The 19,555-nt window shown below is 33.1% G+C and overlaps 1 protein-coding gene across 3 annotated transcripts in view; it reads right to left on the bottom strand.

Annotated features, from left to right (window-relative positions):
• Window positions 1-1,469: 1,469 nt before the first annotated feature.
• The window catches only part of Syt14 (synaptotagmin 14), a 148,301-nt gene continuing 130,215 nt past the window's right edge, over window positions 1,470-19,555 (bottom strand). For 2 of the 3 annotated variants that reach the window (XM_076831650.1, XM_076831649.1), the window contains exons 5-6: window positions 5,680-5,869; window positions 1,470-1,783 (exon numbers count right to left, since the gene is read on the bottom strand). In XM_076831650.1, the coding sequence (XP_076687765.1) occupies window positions 1,470-1,783; window positions 5,680-5,869 (504 nt within the window). Of the gene's footprint in view, window positions 1,784-3,055; window positions 3,113-5,679; window positions 5,870-19,555 lie in introns of all 3 variants that reach the window. The other variant, XM_076831651.1, reaches the window with a different exon arrangement.

Below are 19,555 nucleotides of genomic sequence, written 5' to 3' on the forward strand. Positions count from 1 at the left end.
TACTCTATTTACTAAAGTATATTCATAAATTATATATTAGATAAGAAGCAAAATTGAAAAGAAAATAGCTTATAATATTCTTGATTATTCAGAGTTCCTAAATATAAAAACAACAAATAAAAGTGCCTTGCCATTTAAAAAAAATTAGTACATTGTATAACTTTTACATATGTCAGAGGAAATACAGATCTTGTGACACTGTTCTGAGGAATCTTTACATTTATAAAAAATTGAAGGCCTAATTTTGCAAATACAACTTCCAAGCTGTATGAGCAAATTGAACTTACATGAAAGGCACAAGATGACATCACGTTGAAGAACGTTATCTGTAAATTTCATAAAATCTAGTCACAAGTCACTAGAAACTTCATAAGGAATCTCAGAACTGTTTTTAACTTGATGTTCTGAATCAAACTGAACAGGATAGTCTTTACATCATCATATAAACTGAAGTGAGGGTGACAGAGAAGAGTTTCTTATTTTGAATGCTACCTGCCTTATGCAGTGTTACTTACTAAATACTCAGAGCAGACAATTAAATTTTTCTTTAACTTGAATCACATTCAATTTCCAACAGCTCAGCTTATTTTTCAGTTTGTAAAAAAAAAGTTTTTCACATTACTACAATTGTAAAGAGTCAATCACTGAAAGAAATTCTAAAATAAAGTCCTGTTCTATTGGCTTCCTACATTGGAATACAAGAATACAGGAAGTGCTTTCAACAGAAAGTTACATAGTTCTACAGTACAACCTGTCTAGAAGGCTTGCAAGGGACCAGAACATGACTTGGTCTCTTTGGATCAGGCAAAAGCAAAGGCAAATAAAGAAATAAACTTTTGAAAAACAACAAAGCTTCAAAATTCTTTTGTGAAAATGAATACTTGCTTGCACTTAGATTTAGTGCTATGGAGAAGAACCGAGGCACAATGAAACTAAGGGCACAAAGAACATGTCTGAGACAAAATAATTTTAAATGTGATTGAAACCCTTCACCATTAAATATGACTTGTGATAGTGCTGGAGAACTATTTTTTTTATATTAAATAACATTATAAACACCAAGACTGGCCATTTAAAATGTTTTACGTAATGTGTAGGGTGATACTAAAATAGTGTTGCAACTAAAATTCTGATTTTTTAAAATCACTTATAATCTTCCATAAAATTACTGGCTCTTTTGCTAAAGTAAAAGTAACTTCAAATCAAAAGCATATTTTTAAATCTCTGGAGGACCGTTAGTTTAACAATAATGATGTCAGTTTCTCAGTTTCCAGACAAGCTCTACGAGAGACACATCTTTTCTTTATTTATGTCAGTATTAGATGATCTTTCCACGCATCTAAAGAATTTTGGTAGAGTTGAATATTATTCTTTAAAGAATAGCTCTTCTCATGGTGACCAGGTAAAAACAGCAGTGTTGTAATAAGAAATAATTCTGCCTTTGACTGACCGCTTGTTCATCCTCTTCATCACGACTCTAGTAATGCATGCCATCTACATACTTGCTGTCCTTTCGACTCCTTCATTTCAGTCCAGTGATTGAGTTCCTCTTCTCCAGAGCTGTTCAGACCTAAAGAAATCCAGCCTATCATTTCTTTTCTCTTCATGCTGCGTTTGTTATACACAGATAGTATAAGTGTCACATCAGAAAGTTGAAATAGGGCCACTTGAAATACAAAAGTTTCCTTGTATACTGGATTTGGCTGCCCTCTGCGGATGGATGTCTTGCACTTGGACATCTCTTGACCCATGGAATTCAGTAGAGTTAACTTAACATATGTATCTAAAGAAAAAAACCGACATAATACAAATATCATTTGCAAAGAACTTGGAACAATTTCCTTATAACAATTGCTGAGAAGATTCAGTATTTATACTTTATAAGGATATGGTGTATACCATGTTTAAGAAATTCAACCAATCCATTTTGATAGAGATACTTATAAAATGTGACAAGTACAGAGAATGCTGAGTAAGTCTGAAAATATCTTGGGAGTAATAATATCTTAACCTCTCTATTTCTACATAATAGAATTTAAAGGTATACCTCATAATCCTTCCTCCACCCTCCCATCCCATCTTTGACATCCCACTACCTCCCCTGCCCATTCCCATTCCCATTTAGCTTCACTAAGCAGGACATCATGGCATTAATAAACACTTAGCAAGCTCAATTAGCCACAACACTGTAAAGCATTCCACTGTGTTTTCAGAGAATAAGAATCAACAAACAAATAGAAATGAAGGCAAATGGTGAAGAGGAAAAGAGGAAGACAAGAATGCAAAGATGACATCAAAACAGCTTAGGATGAAATGTCAAAAAAATCTCTGCATGGATGTGGTTTTTAAATATATTTTAAAACACTTATGGGTCATAATAAAGCCAAATGCATTAAGAGTTCAAAGTTTAGCAAACCAAGTAAAACTTTCCTGGTTTCATGCAACGATACATTTAATGTGCTTCTTCTTCTTCTTTTTTTTTTTTTTTAAGTAGTTAAAATAAATAGTATAGGGTTTCTTTTAGATACAATTCAATGTGAAATTTTAAGTATGATATCTTATTATTTTCATGAATCATTAAAAAAAAACTGATGGGATGTTAGTGTACAAAGTGAAAAATAACACTTCATTGCCTCATTAAATCAAAGATAAGTCCTCTCTTTAAAAGATTATGTTTCAAGTTCTTTAGACTCATGCAAATGATCTTCAGCATGTTGATCCATCATGTGTACTTCATATCAAAATTTCAATTAATTTCAAAGACAATTGCAGTATTTCTCATGAAATAGCTATTTCTGTTATACAATTCAAAATACAAATAAACGGAAAAATAAAAACTTTTATTTAAAAAGTTTGGCTTGTTTATTGATACTCTGAATACCATCATCCATAATCAGAGATAAATTCTAAGTTAGTTTTATTTAAAGTATCACAGATAATAAATGTGCATTTTTTCAGAAACCAACATGGTGGACAGCTTCACTGCTGGCAAGTTTTAGGGTATTTTTTTTTTGCATGAAAAGACAACATCCAATTAGCCTCTACAAGAACTCACCTCGGATTATATAAACCTGTCCACCTATCAAGTGTTTTAGACAACAGAACAGTCCATCTGACAACAGGGGGTGGAAAGCAGTAAAAGAAATAATGACCAGATGTCAATCGTTGGGTGAAAGAGGGTCAAAGGTCAGAATTAAAGAGGAAACACTGTTCACTGGAGTGGAAAAACACAAAACTTTAGCATTTTAATTCAGGTAGAGGGCTGAACAAAAGGGTTGTTGGGTAAATTTCATGGAATGAAAAATTTTAAGGTCATTGTGTAATCTCAAATAAAAATTACACTATTTTAAAGGGGGACATCTTTATAATGATAACTTGGTCTAAAGCACATTGAACATAGAATCATGCAAATTATTAGACTATAAAAGACTGAATAAAAGTCATTATAGGATCATCATTATTATTATGCTAAATTTTAAGTTTATCCATACAATATTAATATTTGAAATAGATCTATTACTCCAACATAATATAAAACTAAGCTATGCAAATAATATACAGTTATCACAGCTTTTGCTCTTGAATATTGCTATTTCTTTGGATTAAATTGGGATTATTCAGTCTACAACATGGTTCAAGGTTTAGAACCTAGGTATATGTGTAGGGCTACAATTTATGTAATATGTAGAATTTAGGACGAACAGATAGAATTGTCTTGCATATCACTTTTTAAATATCTTACATCTCCTTTATAAATACTCTACTTTCATATAATTATTTTTAAAATTGACTTATATTTGCTTATTAGTTACCTCTCAGCTAATATCATTAATCAACCTTATGCTGAAAATCTAACTCTAAAACAATGACAATTGTTATCATCCACTCTTAAACCCAAAAAATCAACTCCATGTAGTGGCTGCTAATCTTTCTTAATTTTATTACCCAATCTTGCCCTTCAGATAATTTTGAGCTCTGATTCCTTTTTAGTCCTGTTTTCTATTTCTATCAGAGAACCATTTCATTCTGCTACTTTTAAAACATCTCCTGTTAATTATCTGTCAAAAAATTATTAAACTATTAGCTAAACTATGAATAGCACATTGATTACTTGTGGCTCAATAAGACCCCAAATGGTGTTATATCTGATACTATGTTAAAACATCTTTAAATCAGAATATTTTCATAGAGTGTGCACTCCTGAGGTTGTTACGCCTCACTATCCTTCCTTTTATCTACAAGTCTTATTCTATAGTTTATCTTTCCAGCCATTTTAATTTGCATTCACAGTGTGTATGAATGAAGATAACTGAATCACACTTGGCAGTCTGTTTATGCTAGGATTGGCTTCTTTCCTTCTACTGAATATTTCCTTTCAAATAAAAAAGTGGATAATACTAATTCTATCCTTTTATGCACATTTGTCAGATCTGGATCTCACAATTACTCTGAGAAACACAGCCTTAGCTTTTCCTATAAAGAAACAGACTTAAGAGAGCTTGGTCATTTGTCTAAGGTAGAAATGTGAATACAATTTTGGCCTTCAGACTTATAATTCAGGGATAGATGGATTCTATGATCTTTAACATTACTATGGGCAGACCAAATATATTTTTATGACTTTTGACCTTAATTGAATAATGAATTTTTTTGACACGGAGAAGTCAAGTTAATTTAATTCAAGGGTGCTTTAATAACTGCTTGATACCTGGAGTAAAAGACAAGTCTTCATGAAACCTTTAGGTAAATTTAAGGAGGTGTTTTTATTCAAGATTTTCTTTCCAATTTTTAGTTCAGGGCATTAACAACTTTAATTTTAGAAAAATATACAATGAAGTTGCTCTGTTCCCAGTATACTTCCCATAGCTGTCAACAAAAAGTTTTGGATTAAAATTGGAAGACAATCTCTTTATACTTCTATAATCTATCTCCACCCCCTTGAACTGAAGGTAAGAGAAGCTGAGAGGAACACAGGGCAGAGGTATGTTGTTAGATCTCACTTCTGACCATCTAGGATCAACCTCCAAACTTTCTTATTCTGTTTGTCTGGTAAAGGTAAAGCGCATTCCACCTAAGAAAAGACTGTTGGCAGTACTGATTTATAATTAATTTTTTTAAACTTTTAATTTTTTTGTGGTGCTGAGTAGTGAATCTAAGCCTGGTACATGCTAAGCATAAGTTCTACCACTGAGCTACACGCTTGGCCCCCTATACTTTTAAATGAGAAGAAAATCTAAAGAAACAGTTCCTCTTACATTGTTAAGGAAAAAAGAAGGGGAAATATAGAAGTAAATACATTAGTTCAAAGCACTATATGTAGATAGAAAACAATTTTACTTTTTAGTTAACAACACTGTACACATTTTTATTCATACTTATGAATATTACTCACTTTTAAAAACCCTGTAACTTTTTCCATCAAAAGATAATGGCTATGATAGGGATAATTTATTCTGTAGACACTGTGAAAAATTAAAATTCCTGTCACCACACAATATTTTGAATTTCAAATTTTTTCTACTTCCCAAATGACTGGAAATAGAAAACATGAAACAGATTAGCTGATGATTCACCATTTCATTTTGATTGGTTAAGACTAAAATGATAGGATTGAAGCCCCTAATGCTGAGAGTCCCATAAGTGCAGAAAATGTTACAATTAAAATTTTTTTTCACTCACTGGGTGGTCTGTTTGCTGCCAAGTTTTTGAAGTGGCTGCCTTTTATCACTTCTGCTGATAATCTTCCAGTTGTGGCATTATAAAGCAGGCCAATGAGAATTTCTGGAACTGAACCATGTTCAAGAGATTGACAAGACGATGTACTTTCACTACAGGACATTTCTGACATGCTCACTTGGGAGTCACAACCCTGTTAATAAAAATGAAATTTTTATAGTATTTTTTCAAGAAAGACTTATTAGAGATATATTGTTATGTCAAGCTTATTGGAATAAGGTAGGTAAATCATGATAAAGACAAGAGTTGCAAACTGAACTCCCCAAACACTAGATTAAAAAAGATTGTCCTTAGATATTTTAGTTGCTAGATCTCTCTTCATTTTACAGGAGTCAAAGAAGTAATAGAATATGAATTTTTATGTACATATCAAAAAAGATAAAATTTAAGTTCATATACATTAGTGAACTATTTTAGGAATATGAAGAAATATTGCCTAAAAAGTTTTCAACCTTAAAAAAAACTACACCAATTTAGATTCAATTATATTAAATTAAATGTCTTAATTGTGCCTTTAAAGACAAAGATTGGCACATTTTCAGTAAACAAAGTGATCTACTATTTATAAGACAACATACATATATGCAAAAGTTAAAAAGGTGATAAAGTTTACCATGTATATAACAACCAAAAGGAAACTGATGTAGCTACATTAGTTTTATCAGGGTTGACTTCAAGGCAATACTGGAGATGAAGTAGTATACTTAATAAAAACTAGTATTATTAATTGAAATTCACTAGTGAAGCCATCTGGGCTAAAGTTTTTTGCATTTGCGTGTGTTTATTTTGGAAAGGTTTTTAATTATAAGTTCAATTTTTTCAGTAAGAATATTCAGATACTCATTTCTTTTGGTGTCCCTTTTTGCTATAGTTTTCTATAAGTGTGTTCAGGACTTAAATTTCCGACTTATTGGAAGAAATCTGTTCATACTGTCTTTTTTTTTTTTTTTTATTTTTAGTTGTAGTTGGGCTCGCTCTCGCTCCCCCCCCCCCTCTTTCTTTCTTTTCTATTTGTTTCTCTTTCTAGTTGTGGCTAGTTTGGCTTTCTGTGTTTTCAGCCCAGGTTATAAAATGCATGCAAATTTGGAATTATTTTAGCTTAGTGGTAGAGCACTTGTCTAGCTGGTGTGAGGCACTGGGTTCGATCCCCAGCAACACATAAAAATAAACAAAATAAAGGCATCCTGTCCATCTACAACTACAAAAACAAATAAATGAATAAAAATTAAAATAAGATAAAAAAATTATAAAAAAATGCTAGTTTTCCATGAACTCTTCCAGGGAGTGAAGAAAAAACACTGCTCAACTTCCATTAAGAATCTAGCAAAATCTTAAAACCAAAGCCTATCAAGGACATAAAAAGAAAAGAATTACAGGATTTTGTTTCATGAGAGTAGATTCAAAAAATGCTAAACAAACTATTAGCAAACCAAATTCAGCAATATTCAATACCATACTAAAAATGATTTCCCCTTTGAAACAGAAAAAATATTTTCTCTGCGGAACTGCTATCACCACTCCTAGTCACACTGTAGTGCAGATCCCACCCAGTGAAAGTCCTAGTCTTACTAAAGACAAGAAGATGAAATTAAAAGTGTCATAATTTGGAAGGAAAGCAGATAAAACTGTACTTATGTAGAGAACATATCATTATGTATACAGTAAATCTAAACAAATCTAAAGAAGAATTGAAACTACGTACAAAGGTAAAATTTAAAAATTCATGTATGTATTACTATATGTCAGCAACAAATCTGAAAACAAGTTTACCAATATAGTATTTATTATAGGGCTGGGAATATAGCTCAGTTGGTAGAGTGCTTGTCTCACATGCACAAGGCCCTGGGTTCAATTCCCAGCAACTTTCCCCTCCCAATAGCATTTATTATAGCATAGAAGTATAAAATATCTAAGAATGAATGGAACAAATGATATGCAAGCCTCTACGCATAAAGTAATGAACTTTACTGAGAGAAATTGAAAAGTGCTATATAGATAAATTAATATATTAGTTGAGTTTTGTAACATTCTCTCCATATTGATCTATAGGTTAAATGTTATTCTAATAAAAATCTCAACAGGCTTCTTTGCATTTGCTTGACTTCATTAGTAATCAGGGAAATGGAAATTAAAACCATGAGGTAATACAACAAACAGATGGGCTAAAAGAATACCAAGTGTAGTGACAATACAGAGAGATGGAACTATCATAATTTCTTGGTGGCTGTGTAAAGTGATACTGCTTTTAAAAATGTCAAAAATACACATACCTATGGCTTGGCAATTTCACGCCTACATATATACTGCTCAGAAATATACCCAATGTTCATCAAAGAGATATGAAAGAATTTCCACAGAAGCACTGCTCATGCTGGACCCAAACAATACAAAGGATAATTTGTGGTAAGTTCATGAAAACCATTATATATTTACAAATGTAACTGAATGAAAAAGGGTGGGTTCAGATGGATACATCCTAGCAGCAAATTCCATTTATGTAAATTTCAAAACAACAGCAGCAGCAACAAAAACCCAAAACCAAACAACAAAAACAACTAGGCAAACTAAACTATAGTGTTCCAGAAGTGTGAATAGGTGGCAAAAGATAAAGAAAAGCAAGAAAACGATTAATATTAGAGTCAAAATTGTGGTTAACTCCAGCGGTGGGAAAGAAGGTAAAATAACTGGGAAGGGCATGACAGAGATTTCTGGATGTACTAGGTATTTTTTAATTCCTTAATGTGGATGGTAGTTAATTTGCGATAAATGGGTAGTACAATTTCTATTATTTCCATGTTTCTAATGTGTATTGGGTTTCACAGGAAAAAAATGGTTTAAGAAAATAATTATATGATACAAGGACATAATGTGCACAAATAAACATACAATGGTAAAATAAATATTTAGAATTTCCTTTGAATATTCATAAAGGTATTCATTCCACCAGTCAGAAAGAAAACAAAGGGGCTATATCACTACTGCTTGTAACAATGTTTCAGATAAATCTTCAAGTTTAAATCTGCTATTGGCTATATAAGTAATGATGGAGAATTAACATACATGTAGAGACTGAATTAGTTCAATGGACTAATCTTCAGAAGAATAATATCTCATATTTTCAAATCTAACTCTAAATCTCAGAGAGGAAAGCCACAGGAATATACATTTTATATTCCTAAATCATGGGTACACAAAACACCAAGTTTGGTATGTTTTCATGACAGTTGGAGGAGAAAACATAATTTTAGTAAGTTTCAATTAGGATATATCATCACTTATGAAAATAGTGTCAAAAACATGCTTGAACACATTTGGTGCATTTGTTACATTAGGCTATTATACTAGCAGCATCTGTTAGAATATTATGAAATACTTTTCATAACATAGTATTCTTCACATTAACCTACTGTCATATAATAAAATGTGAACCTAAGACTTGTGTATCAGCACACATATCAGCACACATTTTGTTGCTACCTTTGAGCAATAAAATGCTCCCCAAAGGAAGTGATAAGTGAAAACTTTTCTTGTCCCTAAGGAGAACAACCACCTTCTCTCTCCACTGTGCTGTGAAAATTCTTATCTCCAAGCACAACAAAAAGCAAGAGCATCAAGAGCCTCTAACATTTAAATAACAGAAAAAAATACTCTTTAAGAGAGTTCACTTTGAGTTTCTACTTTAGAAAAAGTGCTAATCTCAAGGACTTTCCACTGCCATCAACGTGCCTGCCCACTGAGATACCAGAGTTGTGGCAGTCCAAGGAGATCCCTGAGCACAAAAGCAGGTGGAACAACTACACAAACAGCGTCACAGTAGCAAAAACAAATTAAACACACATACTATACATATGCTCAGGTGGCATCTTTATTCACACTATTCCTCAGGGCATGCTGCTCCATTCAGTGTATATTCAGGAATCTTTGCAGACCCTGTCATTAATTTACAGCTGGTGGCAGTAATGGGCAGGTGATTAACCCAAAGTCAAGCAAATTCCAGTCATAACTAGATCTACTTAAAGGACTAGTCCCACAGGCTCCCCAAAGTAAAACTTACAATCTTGCATACAATTTTATTTCTTTTTGACTTCCCCTCCTTTCCTGAGTCTTTTGCCCCAGGGTGAAGGATTATAAGCAATTCTATGAGAGTAGGAAAAAATCTATTTAAAATTTCAGACAAATGAATAAACTATATAATGTTTATCATAACCACAATTAGTGCTTATGCCAGCCAATACATTTCCTTAATGGTGCTAACGGGTTAAAATTAGGTGAGAACTTATAAATATATCTAGAAGAGCCATACAGTTTAAAATACAACAGAATCCCTAAGAAGTAAACATACTGGGCTTTCCATGAATACTGAACTGATTCTGACTTACTTGTATCTACTTACACTCAATATTTTTAAGGTACAACTATACAATGATAATTATAAAAAAATTAAAGATTTTTCTATTTAACTTATTCACTACAGTTGGAAGACAGTTTAGGTTTTTAATTGTATTCATATATGAAATGCTTCCATTACACTTTTCTGAAATGGGGGTGATGGGCGTACTGAGGATGATGAAGGGTAAACCTGGGGAAGGCACCTGCTTCAATGCTGAACTGCCACAAAAGTGAGCTTCATCTCCAGCAGCAGTTCTCCCTCCTTAGGGCCTTTTCCTAGCCTCAGGGAATTAGGTACCCAGGAGATAACCAGAGGCAATTTCAGAAGAGAGAAAGCAGGAACAGCATTGTGCTCCAAATCCTGCCTCCTCTGCTCTGAACATCCAGTATAAAGGAAAGACAGTCTGTATTTTTGGTAGGGATTGTCCAAACACCAGGTAAATCTAAAGGATAGCCAGACACTGTGGTGCATGCCTGTAATACCAGAGACTCAGGAGGCTGAGGCAGGAGGATCACAAGTTCAAGGCCAGCAACTTAGCAAGGCCCTAAGTAACTTAGTGAGAGCCTGTCTCAACAAATAAAAAATAAAAAGAGCTGGGGATGTGCCTCAATGGTTAAAGTGCCTCTGGATTAAATCCCTAGTATTACTAAATAAATAAATAAATAGGATAGCCTACCCAGGAAAGCAGTGGATGGATGGACAGTTTAAATTTCAGAGTGGTGTTGGAACAACACCACTAAAATTGTACACTTTTTAGCATACTTTAAGTTGCAAGTGACAGAATATCCAACTTTAAGATAAAACTATACATATATATGCTCAGGTGGGATCTTTCTTCACACTATTCCTCAGGGCAAGAAACACAAGGGAACTTATTAGACTATATAATCACAACAGTTCGTACAATAGTAGCTTCAGGTACTCACTGATCCAGGCCTCAACCTTTGTCATGAGGAACCAGTTCCCTATCTTCATTTCCCAGATTTGTTCCCCAAATCTGATAGACTCTTACCTTTTAAAACAAAAGTAAAAATTCTCATTTTTTCTTTTATAAGTCCTACATATTAACACTGAGAAATTAATGCATTTAATAGGAAGGTTTAAAAGAAAAATTAATTTTAAAGCAAATAGAAACAAGATATTTCATATCTCCAGCATTTTACTACAGCATCATGTGGAAAATGGTCATGAAAAATTCCTTTTGTGACCAAAATTTATACATACACATTATTATTTGCTGTAATCAGTATAAACCTGGTCAATTTGACATTTCTGCATATATGCTTATGAGAACAGTTTACTTAATGTAAAATTTTTTCTCATGCTGTCTTGGAATACCAATTTGAAGAATAAAGACACACAGGTACATCTATTTAGCATGTGACATATGTGAGATTTTGTTTTCATTAAACCTTTTTTACATTTTTTTCTTTAATAGTTTTGTACTATTTACCTTTTCTAACTTCCTCAGTTGAAGAATGCTTGTATATTGTCACAAATATATTTAAGGGTATACATCTGATTATAATACTGTTAGAAGTGCACCCCACAAATTTAACAGTTTTCTTTTTTTACTATAAATATTTTGAATTTCTGTTATCTTATACTTTGACTGCAAGTTAATTCACGAAGTTCTTAATATGTGTGAGTATCCAAAATTACAAGTATTGGGGGGTTGGGTCAGAGGGCTGCCTCCTTTACCTCATCTCCTACTACTCTACTCTGCAATCGTGGAGTCCTAGCTAAATAACGGCACCTCTGTGCTACTCTTTTTTATTTAAAAATTTTTTTTAGATGTTGATGGTCCTTTATTTTATTAATTTATTTATATGTGGTGTTGAGAATTGAACCCAGTGCTTACATATGCTAGGCAAGTGCTCTACCACTGAGCCACAACCCCAAACCCATCCTTGCTACTCTTTGAACACCATGTAGTACTCTGTGCTCAGGGTGTGCTGTTCAGTTCACTTACATGTTCTTTCCTGATATGCAAGTGGCTAATATCTGTGCCTATTTTTGCTCACATGTCACATTCCCAGTGAGCCTTAACTTGACCTCATCCTTCTAAACAGCATTCTTGATCCTGCTCACCCTGCTTCTGTTTTATCCCAGAGTACTTTTCACCTTCTTACACACCACATACTTACTGTATTATTTTTCTCCTTCCTTCTCTTACCTAGAGTTAAGTTTTATGCATGTCAAAATTTTTCATTAATGTACACTGAATTCCCAGAACATCTGGTATATATGTAGTATGTGCCTCACAGATACTTGTTGAATAAATATCTAATTTCATTCCAATGTAGTCAAAGAATGAAATTTATATAATATTGATTTTTGATATTTGTGGAGAATTCCTTTGTGGTCTAGCATATGGTTGACTTTTGTAAATGTTCTACATATGCTTAAAGAAAGTGCATATTTTTAAATTAATTGGGTAGAGGTCCCACAAATATCCATTAAATTAAATTGGTTAAGTGTTACTGAAATTGTCCATATCTTAAGGAACAATTTTCTGCTTAATTTATCTCTCTCTGCTTATTTAGTTTTTCTATATGACCTTTCTACATGTTTAACAATCTCCTGGCTCATCACTTCTTCTATTTCTTCATTTTTGAATTCAATGTTTTTCTTACAAAAGTATATGCTTAAGTAATTATTATAGCTATGATCCATGGGTGATAAACACTTGGTCTTGGCCTAAAAGTATCTGGCATTTGCTTTCTCTACCGATTAATGATTCAGGTGGCTATGATATTCCAAGCTGGTAGTTACTTTGCCTTGACACCTTAAAGATATCATACTGCTGCACTGCCTTCTGTAAGTCAAATTATTATTCCTTTATATTTCCTCTGCAGTCACTTTTATTATTTCATCTTTGGTGTTCATTTTTTTTCACTGCAGTTTTTATGGGTTTTTAAAAACTGCGGCTTAGGACCTTGCTTTTTTGCAGTCTGATGAGTTGTGTATTTCAGATCTTGCTCTCATTTTTTTTTCTCATCTCTCGTTATGCCCTCCTCATCTTCTTTTTTATATTTTTATGGACTCTTTTTTAATGACCTTCTTTTTTATTCTAGAGGTCATTATTAAAGTCTGCCTCTTTGCTCATACTGTCTTATTCTTTGTGGTTTCCCTCTTAGTTTATCTCTTTATTCTTTTAAAACATATTATTTTATAATTTCTTTTATAAAGAGTTCTTTTCTATGAGTTCTAGAACTGCCAATATATCTTTCTTTTAGGCCTGCTGATTGTCATTCAGAGTGGATCACTTCTTTGTGTTTCTGCTTTTTAAAATATGGATTCACCTTTGATGGAGCTTTTTTTTTTTTCCTGTCAAATTCTGTATGGCCTCGGTGTGGTTTCCTGAACAAAACAGGATTTTATTCAGGAAAAAAGTAGAGGTGACAGTACTCTGGTAGAAAAGCAATATATCCATTTATTTAATATAATATCTTTATTCTCACTTTGTTTAATAACTTAGAAACATTCATATTCATCTCATAATCCCAATTTATTTTATTTGTGACTGGACTTTAGGCCAGTTGCTAAAATGATAGACTGCGTTTTTTTATCTTACTGAAGGAAACACATTCAAAACAGAATAACTATTTAGAAACTTGGCAGCATAAAAGTTCGTTGAAAGGCTATTCTATTCTGCCCAAGGCACTCTACTAGGGTATAGATGGATTGATTTCAAGGCAGATTATGAGAAAATTCCTAGAGAGGTTTTATGGGAGAAAATATGATAGATATGATAAACTCTGGACAACAGAAACTATATCTTGACAAGAGACAGTTGACACTGGTTTTAAAAGAATTTCAATAGGCACAGGGAAGGGCATTTCAAAACAAAAGTATGAGCTAAGGTCCCAAAGTTGACAGCACATTTGGTAAATGTAAAGTGATGTAGCGTGGCTGGCGTATATGGGTAGGGGTGAAGATATAGCTAGAAAGGAAACTGAAGCTAAAGTATACTCACCCAGCACTATGTGAATATTTCTATCAGAGACTCACTATACTGTATTGTTAGTGTTGCTTTGAACGTCTTACCCATCGACTGTAAGTTCCTTGAAGGAAGATATTTGTTTTGCCACTCTTTGTGTGTATGAAAATTACTACAGTACCTGTCACTCAGCAGACATGTCATAAATACTGTTGAATGAAAAAATGAATAATGAAAGCCATGAAATGTGGTGGTTAGAAAACTGGACATATCCTAACCAGTGGAAGTAAAAGAAGCATTTTGAACTGGGAAGTAACAGATCTGTCTGTGAAAAATAACAGCATAAGGCTGAACATGTGGCATGACTTGAGTGTTTGGGCAGGGATTATGATTTACTTAGTTGTGCTAGTGACAGTCTACCTCAGAGGATTCTTGTAGTTTGCATACATTTTACATCTTGGGAAAAAAAAAAAAACCTGCACTTTTTTTTACTCTGTAGTAAAACAGATTTTTAAAGTACCTTTTTTTATTATAATTAGTCATAGAGATCTAGATACATAGTGAGACATTATATAAGATTTTTATAACTTATTAGCATTAGCACATATTAAGAAAGAACTATGATTTTTGATTTAAAATTAATATAACTGACTTGCCTGACTTCTTATTGGTCTAGAACATTTCTGACCTCAAAAGCTTGCTTTGTGAAATAAAAGAGACCCTGGTGACATACAGTGAGTTGCTAAGGTAGTTAAGCTCTGTACTGCACAAATGACCTCACATATATACATTTGAGGGAGGTATGAACTTATTTAAATTGGTCACTAAGCTTATAGAGTGCTAGAATCAATTATTCCTATGCAAGTTGGCACAAAATGTTTCTATTAATCAATGTTTTAAATAAGATCTGAATTCATATTTATATGTGTGTGTGTGTGCATTTATATGTCTTTACTATTAAAATAGTAAAGAGAATGCCAATTAGAATATAATAGCCCTGAATTGTTTCCAAATATTATCTATGTTTTGTATCATTCTCTATTATACATAGCCTACTGGCTTTTCAACTGTGGTTAGTAGAACCTATTAAATTTCATTTTAAAAATACAATTTTATTTAAAAACTAAAATAAAAGCAATACAAGTACATAAGTGAGTATTGAAATAGGCAATACAGTATACTGGTAAGCAAATTTTAGATCAGATTTCCATGGGAATGTGACTTCGGGAAAGCGTTTAGCTTCTCCACATTTCACTTTACCTATAAAATGTGGAATAACTGTGCCTACATCCTTAGTAATATACTACTTGTTAACATTAAAGAAAATCATCACATTTATTTGTATTGCAGATTTAATGTTTTACTGTTTGCACCTAAAGATTCCCTGTCCAACTTTCTCTCACTGAAAAATATTTGGATAGTAAAGCAGGCTGTTAAAAAGTTATTTTGTGGGCTGGGGTTGTGGCTTAGCAGTAGAGCGCTCGCCTGGCACATGTGAGGCCCTGGGTTCGATCCTCAGCACCACATACAAATAAATAAGTAAAATAAAGATATTTTGTGCAACTACAACTAAAAATAAATATTAAAAAAGTTACTTTATAACTCCTTATTTATGTGAATCAAAATTTTATCTAAATTGTGTAATTAAAACAAAGCAAAAAAAAAAAAGAGGACTCAATTTCACAGCAACAGTAAGGCTAAAACATATCTGTAATTGTATTATTGTAGGAGTCTACACTTTTGAGTTTAGGTGTAAGTTCCAACATTTTGCCATTTATGTGACCTTGGGCATGTTTTACAATTTCCTTGGGACTGTCTCCTTATCTATAAAAGGAAGACAGTAATAGACCCCTCTAAAAAATTTTATTCTAAATTTTTTGTTCATCAAAACAACTCTATTACTTTCAGTATTCAATGTTACAATGAAATATTATAAAATAAGATTTCTACTAGAAAATTATCACTTTTTAATCTGCTTTATATATTTGGATTATAAATAAATTTTTCATTTGAAATAAACAGGTTGAGTGCTTAAAAATCTTGGAAATCTATGCACACACTATTTTTACGTTTGTTTCTGAATGGTCATTCAAATGACCAAATTTTAAACACTGTAAGATTATGCTGCCCCCTGCTGACCCAGTTTCTTCAGAATATTTTTAGTCTCCCGAGGAGAAGTGAAAACTTAACAGTTGTTAATCAATCCTATAGTCTGGAAAACCATTAATTTAGATGGTAAAATATTGAATGAAGTTCAATATTTAATAATATTGAATAATATAATATTATATTGAATAATATATCTAACAATATCTATAATTTTCAAGATATTTAAGTATAAACAATCTCATAATGGCAACAAAGAAAGAAAATATACTCTCAACAATATAATATTTAACAAATTTAGATAGTTACCTCCAATAACCCTTACAATTGCTGTTGTTTAAAGTGCTGCTGACACCTCGTGTAAAAATAGCAATATATATATTTTTTTGGCTCAAATATTCAGTAATTATTTCCCTGATTCTTCACTGAATTAACAGCAACTGTATCTTCATTTTCCCACATTAGAATAACATTGTATTCTGGGTAGTTGCAATATATTAAATTATCTTTTCCATGCATTACATTTTTCCAATCTTGGAATTTTCCTTCCTCTTAATCTTGCATAAGGACCAGACATATCCTAGTAATTTTTTCCTCTAGAAAACATCTCAAAATTGGTTCTTCCTTACTACTTAACTCCTCTAATAAGAGTCTTACTACCTAGTATAAAGAGTACTTAATAAATCAAAAGAGCTAAGAGTAACTCTTTGTGTTGTTAGTCCTATGACTTAGGGTAATTTAGCTGTTGAGAGTCTAATTTTTGTTTATCATAAAAGAAAGATTCTTGTTCATATCCTATCCAGCTATAAGATTATATGAGCTGACATATGGTGTTCTGAAAACAGATAACTGTAAGATAGTTTATTTCTTTCCATACTGTAATACTATCTTAGCTATTGTTTCTCCATTCCAGTGCTTCTTTTTTTTAAAAATATCTTTATTTTATTTTTATGTGGTGCTGAGGATTGAACCCAGTGCCTCACGCATGCCAGGGAAGCGCGCTACTACTTTAGCCATATCCCCAGGCCCACCAGTGCTTCTTTTTTTAATACATTTGTTTTTAGTTGTAGGTGGACACAATACCTTTATTTTATTTTTATGTGGTGCTGAGGATGAACCCAGTGCCTCACGCATGGTAGGTGAGTACTCTACCACTGAGCCACAACCCCAGCCCCCTCCAGTGTTTCTTGAATTAGCAGTATCTATACAATCTGCCATGGATATACATGAAAAGAAATGGCAGGCAGAAGGGAAAGAGGAAGCAGGCATAAGAGAGATCGCCTATACTCGGTCAGGTCATCTTCCATGTCCACTTAATTTGTTATTCACTTTTGATTCTTTGAACTTTTGGCTTTCTGATAATACTCTGAGGCCTTTCTTAATTGAATGACCATTTGGATCAGCTTATCACATTCCAATGAACAATCTCCATGCTAGAGATGGACATCAGATATAATAAACTAGACTTTCTACAAAGTTGATTTTGACAGTGACATACTTCCATTCAAAACTATTTAAGGCCAGAATAATAAGGACCTCTGAAAGTCTGTTCTCTCCAAAAAAAGGAACATAAACACTGGCACAAGTTGTCAAAATAAACTTTTTCAGAGATTCATATAATTGAAGGCATGTAACAACCCAAGAAGTGTTTATTCAAGAAAAATAGCTAAATATCCTAAGATCAATAAGCTTTGCAACAATTTAAATTTACCTACACACCGGTCTATCCATCCCTGCCTCCAATTCTATAGCAGCCTTGAAATCAAAAGTTCAAATGTGGTAGTTATGAAAATCAACTGCCTAGTAGATACTGGAGGGGTAAGAATGGGTTTGTAGTGCCCAGTAAGAATGGGTTTGTAGTGCCCAGTAGCTCAACCCCCTACTTGTCTGATACTTCCCTGCAAGGCTCCATTCTCAAGGCTTTGTTTTGATTTTATCTGATTCAGAGTTTGATCTATGTGATCTGAACAGCTCTATCCTTAGCATAATTGGTACAAACATCAGTGGCAACTAATGAAAAACTAAAGAGGAAAATATGGAGAATGAGATACTCATAGTAAGCTCTGAAAAGCTCCAAAATATTCCTGGAAGTCTAGAAGTCCATGCACATGTACTAGGCCACATATAAACCCAGAAAAGACCTAAGAAGGTCCTAATCTTTCACTTCTACCTGACCTTGAGGCTCTGTGTATGCAAGAAGCAAAGGCTAAGGTACAGTATACTCACTATTAGAACACTGAAGGAATGCCCCAGTACACAGATCCACTTCAAGAAGGGGAGACCATGTCCATGGCAATTAAGGAAATTTTGGTCCAGTTATTTGACCACTAATCAAACTAAACAGAGTTCAATGGCAGCAAAGGATAAATAATAGATATCTTATAGAATTAAAAAGTCTCCAAACAAAAATCAACAACAACGGCAACAAATTATGGACACAGGCACAGTGGCGCTCGCCCATAATCCCAGAAGCTTGGGAGGCTGAGGAAGGAGGATGGCAAGTTCAAAGCCAGCCTCAGCAACAGGAGGCGCTAAGCAACTCATGAGACACTGTTTCTAAATAAAATACAAATGGGGCTGAGGATGTGGCTCAGTGGTTGAGTATCCCTGAGTTCAATCCCTGGTTCCCACTCCCACCCCCCCCCAAAAAACAACCAACTGTGGACTCTGGAGCTGGCTTCCAGAATTGATACATTAGAATATTTAAATTTCTAGTTTTCAACATAAAATTATAATACATGCAAAGAAACAGGAAAACACTGTTCATAAATAGTAAACAGTCATTAGAAACTGTCCACAGAAGGCCAGATACTGGGCTTTAGGTAAGACTTTAAATAAGCTCTTTCAAAAGAACAATGGAAATCATGTCTGAAGAATAATTAAAGTATGAAAACAATGCCTTACCACATAGAGACTCTTTGTAAAGAGATAAAAATCTTTTATAAAGCAAAACATTCTGAATTTGAAAAGAATAAATGAAATGAGAAATCCAACAGAGGTGAACAATAACAGATCTGAATTGGCAAAGGAAAGAACAAGTGAATTTTAAAATAGGTCAATTGAGACTTTCTAGTCTGAGGAGTAGAAAGAAAAAAACTATGAGAAAATGAAAAGTGCCTCTAAGAACTGTGAGACATTAACATAAAAGCATAACATGTAACAGGCGACCCAGAAGGAGAGAGAAAATTTAGAAAACATTTGAATAAATAATGACTGAACACTTCCCAAGTCTGATGAAAGACATTGGCGTGCATGTCCGACTAGCTCAATGAACTCCAAATAATATAAACTAAAGTTATCCACACTTTGAGATTAAACTGTAAAAAGTAAAATACAAAGAGGGAATCTTGACAACAATAAAAGCAATTCATTATATATAA

Source organism: Callospermophilus lateralis, chromosome 13, assembly GCF_048772815.1.
Source record: "Callospermophilus lateralis isolate mCalLat2 chromosome 13, mCalLat2.hap1, whole genome shotgun sequence".
Classification (NCBI taxonomy): domain Eukaryota; kingdom Metazoa; phylum Chordata; class Mammalia; order Rodentia; family Sciuridae; genus Callospermophilus; species Callospermophilus lateralis.